This window comes from Cuculus canorus, chromosome 6, assembly GCF_017976375.1.
Source record: "Cuculus canorus isolate bCucCan1 chromosome 6, bCucCan1.pri, whole genome shotgun sequence".
Classification (NCBI taxonomy): domain Eukaryota; kingdom Metazoa; phylum Chordata; class Aves; order Cuculiformes; family Cuculidae; genus Cuculus; species Cuculus canorus.
This window is the reverse complement of record NC_071406.1, coordinates 218,219-230,515: the sequence shown is the minus strand read 5'-3', so window position 1 is coordinate 230,515 and position 12,297 is coordinate 218,219. Positions and strand designations below refer to the sequence as shown.

The 12,297-nt window shown below is 40.6% G+C and overlaps 1 protein-coding gene across 1 annotated transcript in view; it reads right to left on the bottom strand.

Annotated features, from left to right (window-relative positions):
* BAZ2B (bromodomain adjacent to zinc finger domain 2B) overlaps positions 1–12,297 on the bottom strand; it is a 111,456-nt gene that overhangs the window by 9,528 nt on the left and 89,631 nt on the right. Inside the window, 8 exon segments of the mRNA XM_054069332.1 lie at positions 265–420; positions 601–874; positions 1,443–2,104; positions 3,317–3,461; positions 4,381–4,443; positions 6,243–6,486; positions 10,406–10,480; positions 11,860–12,074. Of these exon segments, the coding sequence (XP_053925307.1) occupies positions 265–420; positions 601–874; positions 1,443–2,104; positions 3,317–3,461; positions 4,381–4,443; positions 6,243–6,486; positions 10,406–10,480; positions 11,860–12,074 (1,834 nt within the window).

Here is a 12,297-nt window from a genome sequence, read left to right as displayed (position 1 = left end):
AGCCGGAGTGTTACCGAGGTGGAAAGCACTTTAAATGATTACCAACATGGATGTCACTGGAGCAATTTATATTAAAACAGGATGTCTCCAAGCCTGTAACTTTCCAGAACATAGCTGGTGAAAAGGCAACTACAGACACTGAGACCCTTTACCTGCTTCCTCCAGCTGCTACTCTAACTCTGTTACTAAACACACCTCAAAGAGCTCCAAGGCCAGTTGCCTTGTGCCCCAACACCACGCACAACGTAAGCATCAGTTACATACCGTCCTTATTTTTGATGCAGGCCAGAGTGATATAATCCAGGTGTTTCTGTATTTGCTTCTGTAAGGCCTTTTCTCTTATTCCCCTGAGGTGCAGCACTTTAAGCAAAGCTTTTAGGTCCTCTGGATCCGTAATCCTCCACCACCCATACTGCATTTCTGAATTGAGACAAGCATACAAACTCCTTGCAGGCATTTTCGGTGTGATCACACAGAATCAGATCAATCATCTAGCCAAATTCAGCAGGCAAATTATAGAACACATCAATTGTAACACGGCGGCAGCACCGTGGAAATCATCCTTCCAATAGTCCCGCCTTACCGCTACACTGTGCTTACCTTCTGGGATAGGCTTGGGGCTAGGATAATCTACTGGCTTGGCTACTTCAACTGGTGCAGGAAGGGCAGGAGCCATTTTCTCAGTCTGCAGTGCTGGTGATTCGCTTTTACTTGCAGGAACACTGGAGGCCAAGAAGGAGTTACCATTCACTTCTGACAAACCCAGCCCTGACCCAAGAGCCGGTAAGGGAGATGAAAATGGAACACTGGAAGTAAGAACTCCTGTGGGCCATCCACAGAACTGAAGTCCCATTATAGGCAGACCAGTCTTCATCTGCTACAGAGAACATATTGTTAGCACGATCATACCTGCCATTACTATTACCAAGAAACTGGAATTATGATTGGGATGCTATTTGTCAAACAGCAATCAAACATAAAGGAGGCCTTTACTCAGTACTTCAACTAGTTTAAGAAAAACTAACATAACACTTAACGTGTAACACTCCTTACAGGGTCCTGTTAATGCTAAAATAATAGCCTTTAAAAGGAGGGCGTGGTGTTTCACATTTCCGAAAAGTAGTTTTTATTTAGTTAGCTGCTTTTCATTTAATACTAGTAGCAAAATCTCCTAAAAATGAAATTAAACTACTGAATACCTGTACAAAATATCAGACATTGGTCTACCTAACTTTACCCATCTTAATCTTTTTTAGCAAAATAACTTCTAGGATTATAAAACACCTGTAACATGGAATTAATTCCTAACCTTTAAAAACAGGGAAGAAAAACTTAAAAAATCAAGATATGATGATAGTGCTTCCGTGAAACAATTCACCTAAGCAGAAATTCTGCCTGAACAGGCACAGCAAATTCAGACTATTCCAAAACTCATTTATTACCTGCAGTGGTGACAATGCAAAAGGACTCAATCCCATGGGACTCTGTGCAGACACTGAGCCCAGAAGCGGTGATGGAACAGGGGAAGGCGACTTTGATGGAGGGTGTGACTGAGGAGTGAGCGAGGCGGTGGTAGCAGGGGTGTCCAGCTGGGTAACCGAAGTGTCATCACAGGGTGTCCGTGGCAGCAGGCTGAACCACTGCCTGCTCTTCTCAGTCAGCGTCTTCAACAGCTGATCACTGGGTATTAGCGGAGCGCTGTAAAACTTCCCTGTCCCACTTGCATTAGGGCTGAACAGATTAGAGTCGCCCTTCTCGGGGGTGCTTTGCGACACTGCAGGCTGAAGGCTACAGAGAGAGTTTTTTGAGTTACTGGGATAAGGCAAGGGGCAGCCATTTGCTGCATTGCCATTAGGCTTTGGGGACAGAATGTCAGATTCGGGTGGCATCTTTGCCACCTCTAACAGTTTGCTTAGTTTTGAAAACGACCCCGGCTTTTGTAAAAACAAGTTAGTGTTGCCCTTTTCTTTCAGGTCTTCCTTTTGCTCACAGTGAGTTGGATTTAAATAGCGTAATTTATCTTCTGTCTCAAATTCTTCTTCTTTGATGTGCATGCTTTCTGCCTTTTTTAACTTCTCCTTTTCTTTAGCTATTTCTTCTAGGCCTAAAAACGTACAAGAAACAGATGAAATACAACAGTCCAACTAATTTAGACCATGTTTATGATACAGCCAAATAAAAAATTGCTTCATTTTTGGCTCAACACATGCTAGATCACAATGCCTTTTTTTTTATAATAAAATCACTTCTCAATAACCACAACTCTCCGCAGAAGGAAACGAGCTTCAAGGCACACACAGATTTAAACCCTGCAAACATCCGTAGGAAAAATGCAGTTAACATGGCTATAGCATTTGCCCTTCAGACATGTGCACGTCTGAAGCAATTTGCCAGCGCAAAGTCTTGGAAAGTCACACACTTTTGGCACCTTTCTTCTTGCAAGGCTCCCCATGCTCTATCGAAAAACTTCTGTTTCTATCCAGAGTGTACAATGTTTATAACCTTAAAGCTTATTTCTGCAAAAGACCATTTCATTAAATTCACAGGTAACTACGAAAAAGAGGGCAAGAATTCCTGTTTATAAAATCTAACAGGTTGCCCAGGGAAGTTGTGGTTGCCCCATCTCTGGAGGTGTTCAAGGCCAGGTTGTCTGGGGCTTGGAGCCCCTGATCCAGTGGGAGGTGTCCCTGCCTATGGCAGGGGGTGGGACTGGATGAGCTTTAAGGTCCCTTCCAACCCAAACCATTTTGTGATTTTATGATTCCCCCAAAACTGAAACAGGATGTTAAATATTTTACCTCTTTCAATAAGATTAACAACTTTGACTGCAAATCAGTGTCTACGTTCTTGAAAGTCTATAACTCTTTCCAGAGCCACCCAACATGACATGTGGACTCTGCCTACAGACAGATGCCATGAGGCAGCAAAAAGTCTCAGCAATCTAAATGACAGCAAGCAGAAGCTGACTGCAAAAGGCAGTTTCTTCAAATCTACTAGGCATGAAAGATCTGTCTTTTAGGGAAAGGAGAAATGTGTTTCTGTCTTCTTCGATCTCTGTCCTAACCATTTCTTTTCTACCATGATACTGATGTGACAACTTGGACTAAAAGTCTTAAAAAGTGTAAAATGGGATGGGAAAATGTCAGGAAAAGAGGGAGCAGGCAGAACAGAGAGGTCTCCAGATAGCAGCCTGTTCTGCCTGCAGTGGGATGTGAAGCCTGACGACCGTGCTGCACAGAACGACAGCCCACAGAGACACGCAGTGTGTCTGGGTGGAGAATGCCTTGGTGTGCTGGTATTCCTTCATGTTTCTTACCTTCACCACTTTCCATGCCCTCTACAAAAACACCACCACACTGGGGCAGAATCCAGTATCGTCGCCTGTAACGATCTTGACCAAACATCATCGAACGCAAGCAGTGCGAAGCTTCAAATAACTTTTTTCTGTACTGGCTTTGTTGCTGTTTTAAAAAAGTAAAAGCATTAAAATTGGAGAGGGAAAAAAAAAATTCGTTAAAAGCAGGAAACATCTCACTGCTGCAGCCAGAACAAAAGTTCGAGGGCCCCATGAGGAGGCTCTTCCAGAGATTGTGTCTCTGTGTTATTTGACATTCACTCAGAGTTGCTGCCCTCAGGACTTTAGTCACAGAGCTCCCTTTCAAAAACAATATCAATTCAATCACTTCCTGGTTCAGCCTGACTTCCTCAGTCTCCCATTAAAATAAACCCTGCAAAGGTACACCCGGCCTTTTTTTTTTAATTTAATACAGTGACTCAGAGAACAAAAGGATCAAAGATCTCATCACACAGCCAAACTCCTGTCAGTTGCACTATAACTGCACATCGCAAACCGAGCACTGACAACAGCTGATATTGCAGAGCCTGATGGGGAACTGACGAGATTCATAACAGAATGAGAACAATAATGTCTGAAAACAAATTCTATATTCAAACACAACCAGTTCTCTGAGAGGGGCCAACAAGAATTTCAGTTTGTTTATTCAATCCTTGCTCTGCTACACTGGCACTGCTAGAAGTCCAGTGCAATTCTGAGCTGCAAATGTACTGCAGCTTGGAACATGAGAGAGACCAAGAGACAGGGTTGTAAAAACATGGGCCACGAGTGCCCTTATCTACAGCATTTTATCTTTCTAATTTATGTTTCTCTTCCTGTTCTGCTTCTTCTTCTTCTTTCCAAACTGGAAGCAAAGACAGGTCTGTAGGGGCCTGGCACACAGCCATTCACATTTCCCTGAAAATAAAGCTGATCCTTCATTCAGTTTATGTTAAGTTGGAGCACTGAAAATGATGGTCAACATCCTAACTCATGACATCCAGTGATTAAAATACGCAGTGTAACAAAGACAAATGGCCTCTCACCTTTGTCAGTTTTTCAATCTGCTTCTCTAGTTCTTCAACACTCGCTGCCTGGTCTCCATCATCCTGCAATCACCAAATACACTGTTACACCAAATTTGTTTCAGGATAAAATGATAGCAACATGAATTACTAATATTACAGTAAAAGATGTAATAAAAAAAACGAGAGGGTAAGTCTATGGGTAAACAAGTTCAAATTTTGTGCTTGTTAATATATCTGACTAGGAATAACCTAGTCTGAAAAAATATCCCTTGAGTCTTTTTTCCAAACTGTCCCAGCATACAAAGGAGAAAGCTCATGGCCAAATGTTTGCTGAAAACATTTGTTTACTGAAGAAATAATTCAGTTTGTGCACAAACATTTTAAGACTACAGAATTTGATCTTAGTTTCTAGTAAGCTTTGTGGATATTCTACACAAATATGCAGATCCACTTTAAATTACAACTTTGCTATAAAGTTCCAATATTAATCTTGTTGTTTTTTGAAGAGCAATGTACCCATGATTAAGTCCATGGTTCCCCTCTTCTTGGCACTTTTTGCAAATGAGCGTCATTTCCATAAAAAAATTATTAATTTTGTTCAAGAAAGTCTTTGGGGATAACAGTAAGTTTCCAAAATACAACCAAAATCCTAGGAGCACCCCAGTCACCTGCACCCTAAGATACGGATCTGGTACTTCTTGCCTCTGTAGGAGTGTACAGAGGGAAGCCTTCTGCAACACCTGCAGCGCGAGCACAATGGGGCTCCTGTCACAGCAGAAATTAAAGCTCTCTACGGGAGGTACAGGGCGTCTGGCTGTGAAACGGCCAGTGCACCATGTTAGGAGAATACTAAAGGGATGGATGTGAGATTAGATGCGTAAATATTACTTATTTTTACTTCTGAAATATAATTTGTAAGAACTTTGCACCATGCCTCTGAGGTATTCTCTTAAATTCATCACATCATAGTACTTGAAATAAATCCATAAGAATAGCACAAAGGGCTGCTGCTACTCAAGAAACTAGCTGGGTTTCTAAAGAAGAGGGTTTGCGATGATTTGAGTTCACAGATCGTCTTGTACATGTGCATTGTTCAAGTGGCCACATCCACAGCATCCATAAAATCCTATCTGAACATCAAGAACTGTTACTATTTCCTGGCAAACAGTGCAATGCCCAGTGTGCTAAAGTGTAGTGCTCGGGATTGCTGGTCTCTGCTATCAGATTTCACACAGTAGAGAATTCTGGAGTTCTACAGTGACTTGCTCAGGCCTGAGGCACCTCTATTAAAAATTCTTTTGACTACTGTAGGTACAATTCATCTCAAGAAGCTAAAAATTTGTCAGTGATCCTTCCTGTATCTTATTTGATACCACCTTGTGATCAAACACAGTCAGGCAGCAAGTGCCCTAGAAAAGCTCTGAGATCGATACACAGGAAGGTCACAGGAAGCTTTACAATCAGTAACGCTAAATAAACTTTACACTTCTGTGTTATTTTGTTAACTAGTAAATGACCTTTATTCTCCTCTGAGAGAAAACTACAGTCATCTCATTTGCTAACAAAGCTGCAGTTCTCTGGATCTGCTAAAATCTTTCAGAACTTCATAGAAATAAGACTAAGTCAAAAGAATAAGCAGGGAAAAAAAGCAAAACCAACTAACCACATGACCACCCCCAAAACACCATACTGTAAACAGGTATTAAAAGAAGAAAAAAAAAAAAAAAAAAAGAAAAAGTAAAGGAAAGAATTAGATTAATTAAAAATACTTTTTGTTGTGAGATTTTGGGGAAGCAGTGCCCTGTTACAGAATAAAAGAACAAAACCAACTTTTAAACTTATTAGGTAATTAGGTTTCACTATACTTAAAATGACCCCACCTCATCCTCACAAACTTCTGCCTTCTTTCCTTTTTTATCTTCTTTGTCCTCTTCATCCTCATCATCCTCATCTGCCTGATCATCACTGTCGTCATCATCATCATCATCATAGTCGCTGTCCCCCCCCTTCCGTCTGCGTTTCCGCCCAGGTGTTGGTGTTTCCAGAGAGTGCTGCTCCTCCCCTCCATCACCACCTCCGGTAGCATCTCTTTTGCCAGTTTTCTTGGCATGGATGATTCTAAGCCTTGCAACACACAACAAGGCGTGAAATTATGGAGTAAGTCTGTCACGCAAACATACCTTTCGTCCTTTGTGATCCACATTAAATCTCACCGTTTATAGATTCAAATTAGTTCTTCTGTTCTAATATGACATGGTAATTTCTCAATACTTATTGCCATTAGTCAACAAAAAAACATTTATGTTATAAATCCCCTCGAGCCTCTTATTCAGGTCAGGATAGAATTTCTGGTTCTCCCAGGTGAGCTCTACTGTGCAACAGCTTAGATGAAATGAAAACACAAGAGGGATTTTCAAAAGTCAGGAAAGACAATTTGAAGAAAGAATCATTTCAATGTCTTTATTGTCTTAGGCTTCAAAAAATATGATCATTGTAACACCTGTGTCTGGGGGTTGGGAGGGAAAGGCAAAAATCCTCAGCTAGAAGCATGAAATTATTTTCATTTGCATGGCAACAGCAAGGTTGGTTTAAAATGGGGCTTTTTTTCATTTCAGATTTTTATGCATCATTTAATTTATGATATGTTACTTTACTGCAGTCCATGAGCTGATCTTTTTATTCTAGGGCACATTTTCTCTTCTGAGCAAACTTAGCCACCTGAACTACGAGAAGATTACTCAGACTCCCATTTTTCCTTTTATGAAAGAAAAGGGAAACTTACATACCAGTGATTCTGGTTGTAGTAGACCTTCTTCTTCTATAAAAACCCTATAAGACAAGATTCCGCACAGCAAAAATTATAGTTCCACCTATCAGGACGCTAGCAGGCAAACATGCTGAATCACAGGAGGCATCAATAGCCAGGCCTAACTAGTCACTTATAATGCAGACCAAAAATGCAACTGACTTAGAAGAGAGTCATGGAAGTGTAGAAAAGACAAAGATTTCTGTAAGAGATGACTGGAAGAAGGTAGGATGGGAAAAGTAGAACGGTAGCGACAAACACAATTACCAGTACGTAATTTTTCCTTGTCGTACTTCTCTCTCTTCCCATCCTACAGAACAATATTCCATACAGCAAGTGGCTATGAGTCTGACGAGTGCTGGGAAGCACTGGTGTCGGGGCTGCTGGCCTTCCGAAATGCTGAGACACAAAGCCGGTACTCAACAGCACAGATCTGAATGAAGCTGTTGCTGCTCAGCTGGGAGCAGCGCTTCTTAAAAAGACCGTTAGCAAGAAATCATCAAGGGGACTTCTGTTTGCTTGAAAACAATTGGGCTTTGGGTTCCTGAGTGTGGTGGGCTTTTGTTTGTTTATTTGTTCAACACAGTGGTTAATCCACTGGAGAATTTATAAAGTTCTACACTTTCATTTTTCCACTACAAATGGATTTTTAGCTATTTTAGTGATTTAAAATATTTTAAGTAACAATTACTTTTCAAGCCTCCCAGTGAATTTGGAAGCAGGCGACGTTTTCAGGTGTGGTGCCTTCATCTCACCAAGTATCAAGGCTACTCAGGCTTCCGCCGAGTTAAGTCTTCTTGAAAAAAAAATCAAATCTTCTTTCACTGGACTGGGAATTCCTGCCTATACACAGGAATTAACTATCAAATAAAGCAGCGAGTGAGTGACTGGATTGACTGCTGTGTGACCGGACAATGTGAGAGACAAATTAGACTAAGAGAATCTTGAAGATGACTTAAAAATAAAGCTGGCGGGTGGAAGTTCGATGACCAGCAAACACCTCTTTCGTACATCTAAAATAAATGAGAAGCAGCGAAAAAGGCTAATTTGCTGAAAGCAAAACCAGAGAGAGAACACCATCAAGCACAAAAGGAAGCCTGCACGACACTACAAATTATAAGGATGGAGATTAATCAAAGATGGTTCCCTTTAATAGCACCGTAAGCACAAGAATGCAGGAAGCTGTATCCGAAGTAGCACAGAGGCAGAAACCAGTGAGAGCGGAAATTAAAATAGGTTCAGGTATTTCAAGAGGCAACATAATTTTCCTGCTACTACTCAGGCATGTGGCTCACCGACAGCAGAACACCTTTACTCAGAAAACCATTCCACTTTCCACAGTTTCAGGTATGTACCAAGATGATATCTGCAGTGATAGAGTCCACTGGTGTATGAAGAGCAGGTGGTCCAGCAGACACCTGGATGGGTGACTCAGACCTGGAGTCTGATTTGTTATGTGCAGCACATCACAGAAGGAAAATTCACCTTCCCATTGAATTTCCATGCCTTCCCCATAGTTTCTGCATACAAAGAATTCAGAACTACTGATCACACAGCAAGTGCTCAGGAAACTAGATATTCCTATGCAAAACTGTTTGGGACACTCAAAAACTAAACTGAACTTTGAAATGAATGGCAAAGTTAATGTACGCGTAAGAATGAAGTCTGGAATCAGAAAACAGATCAAACAGAAGACTGAAATGGACAGATTTCTTTTCAGAGAAGCCCCAGACAATTTTAAGTTTTTCGAAAACACAAACCGACAGAATAAAGAAGAAAACATTGCTGAACACTGATCACTGAAGCTTTCTAAAAAGCTTCCCAGAGTTCATCAGGAAATCCAAAGATTCTGAACCAAAGATGAGAGAGATGACGCCAAGTCCAGTGAATTCAAAGAAGCGGAACAACATTTCTGAGCACTCCCACGATACTTACACTCAAAAATAGGGAACAGTACTGGAACCCAAAATCCATATGAGGGGAAAACACAAGAAATAGATGGTGGAAAGGAACAGCGGTTTGGGACTTCTATGTATTATGCCCACTATTTGAGAAGGAAGAAAAAAGAGATCACGAGGAAAAGGGAGGATCCTACATCTACAAGTACTTACAGTTTGATGGAGGGAGAGAAAGACTAAGCAGTCCCTAAGGAGACAAGGAATGGTAAGGGTCTTATTCCACTCTCAAACAGTTGGCTGTATCATAACTTCATAAACACCTTTTTAAACTATACCCGTAGCAGGGATACAGATGAAGACAGGGAAAAGTATTTGGGTTGCCCTAAAAGATAAAATTGTATTAACCCTGAACAGACTGGGATCTGCAGTATTAGTAGAGAACTTCTTTTTATTGGTCTAATTTTTTCCTCTACCTCCCTCTCGTCCTTCTTCTTTACTTCTTTCCTTCTTCCTTCTGAGATACATTGAAGGGGAAAAAAGGGAGACATAGGATTAGAAACACAAGTACCTAAAACAAGGACTAAGAAAGGATTCACCATTCCTAGTGAGAGGTAAAGATGACTAAGAAAAAAAAGGAAGTAGAGTTTGCCTATGTATTTTTACCCCCTGTGATTCATCAAACTTTGCCTTCTAGCTTCCTGGTAGTTGGAGCCATTATGCTTGCTGTATGGAATTTTGTCTTGCAGGATGGGAGAACAGTGGATGTGCAACAGACAACCATTATAAAGTTCCAATTTTACCTTAAATAAAAATACAAAAAAACCCTCCAAGTTTGCATTTTGTATGTGATCCCCAGCTACAGGGAACAGCACAACACTGACAGATGGGTAACACTACGATAACATGCTACAAATTAGCAAAATTTGATTGGTAATTCTTGTATGAAAATCATATCTTCTTAAACACCTCTCACACTGGTAATTATGGATGTTCCAGATAATCTCTGACTGTGTCAACAGCGATTTGACAGCTCCTGTATTATTCTAACAAAAAAAAATTCACTTTCTTCCAAAGAATACAAAATGGACTTGACATTGCTCCAGTTTTGAGGGACAGTAACCCTTTGCACCTCATGCACCTTTAGCAGGTTGTAAGAGACTCGTGCTGCACCACTCTAAATCCACATCCATCTGAATTAAGCAGTTCAGTTGCTAACTCATTGGTAAATCTGCAACTGCATCAGCTAATGCTGTGCTTAAAATCACTTGCCTCTACAGCAGCAGATCTGAGCAAATGCAAAAAAAAAAGGTACTGTAATATTTAAGGAAACAAAACTTACTTCCGAAGCTTGCCTTCAACCATCCATTTATCTCTCCTTAAGTTTGACATATAATCAATGTTCTTATCAATTTCACTGTCAAAGACAAAACAATCCATTAACTGTGAACTCACATATCTTTTTCTGGCAGTTATTTTAGTACAGGTACTTTGTCTCAAAGAACTACCTTGGAGAAACATTTAGAATTCAAAATAAACAATTTTAAAGCTAGGAAATTCCAATGCCAGGTAGGAATGCTGCTATAACGCACTGCTATACCTATGTAAGATGCTTTATTTACAGCACCACATAAGCTTTTATTCCATAAGCAGCACATTATTCAAAGAAGTCAATATTTCTTTCCATAGTTCTAATTCAGCGTCACGCCCCAAGATGCATTTGCCACAAAGCACCTAGCCCTGTACCGAAAACAAAGTTAATTGCTGCTACATCTAGTCTCAGTAGAATCCTCATGATCTACCAAAGTCTGCTTTTCACTGCAGAAATTGAACCAAAAAAAGTGTGTCAGTGCAGCGAGTGTCTGCCAGCCCACTGACACATCCCACCTCAGCAGGTGGCAGTTGTTTCCATGATGAAAATTAGAAACTCAAGTTCTGAGTGCTCATTTCTACAAAGCTGACATAACAGTTGGTCGTCTGTGCTAAGATAAAGTTTCTTACTGTTTGATTAACACACAGGAACGCTCTTGCACAGTACACGCACAGCACTTGCACTGCTCACTGCTGCTGTTTCTCAGCTTTGGAAACATGCAGCGTCTCTCATTCCTGCCTTACAGCCCTGGTTTTCACTTCTGCTTCACAGCATACCAGAAGCAGCAGAATTTACCAGGAAGCAAAACAGCTCTCCAGGAGGCGTTACAAGACTTTGCTGCAGTAAGCAACCACGCAGAGGTGTGGGTATCCCAAAGACTTGCACTTTTAAAGTTTTTATTGCATGCTTTTGCGTTTTAAAACGTTGTTTAACATAGAGGGATTTTTTTAGTTATGGAATGCTGTGCATTGCTGACCACAAATGAAATACAGGCCTTCAGGAATTACCACTGTGACAAATTAGGCTTGCCACCACAGCTTATGGCCCTAGATAGATAAAGCACTTGGATACAAGAGGCCTTAAAAAAAAAAAAGTAAAAAAGGTAAGATAAGATTTCTGCAGAAGCCTTACACAGCTCTTCCAAATTATTCCCTGCATTTCTAGTAACCACAATCAACCTCATCTTTTACTCCAAACTAACTGGAGAAATTTTGGTGCAGGTTTGGAAACAAACTTGCAGACCAAACATGAAAAGTTCTATTCTGTATCACAAGTAAATCAGAGTAAGAAGCAGTAACATAGCAAATTTCACCTTCTAGGAGCATCAAGAAACCACCTATAGCAGGACAGTGTGTATGCAGCCTTTCTGAACTGTCAAACTGGTAAAATTTTATTTTTACAGACCTGTTTGGGAAAAATCTTACCTTACTACGCCTTTGCTGCAAGCCAACTCATTGACGAGAAAAGCAAGCACAGATCCTTTCTGGGCTGGAGTGTGCGCCTGGAAAGCTTTAGTCTTCAAGCTCTCAGTCAGCTCCGTTTGCCCGCAGTGAGCCTCCATGAATATCTGCAGAATCTCAGACACATTATCTCGATTGATGCCAACATTCAGTAAGTGTTCCCCAAGAATAGTTTTAGCCTAAAAGGGACAAAGAGGCTTCTAACAATCACATTTATAAATACTGTTTTCCTCTGAAGCCTGTATTATTGTGTATAAAACACTGGCGTGAGTTTGTTTGCATTTTTACATAAGAACTTTAACAAAGATTTTCTTCTAAAACTATTAAAATTAAATCTTCACTAGAATAGCAGATGTCAATAGAACAAATTCACCTCTAAGTTTTTAAGAGCAGAGATAACAG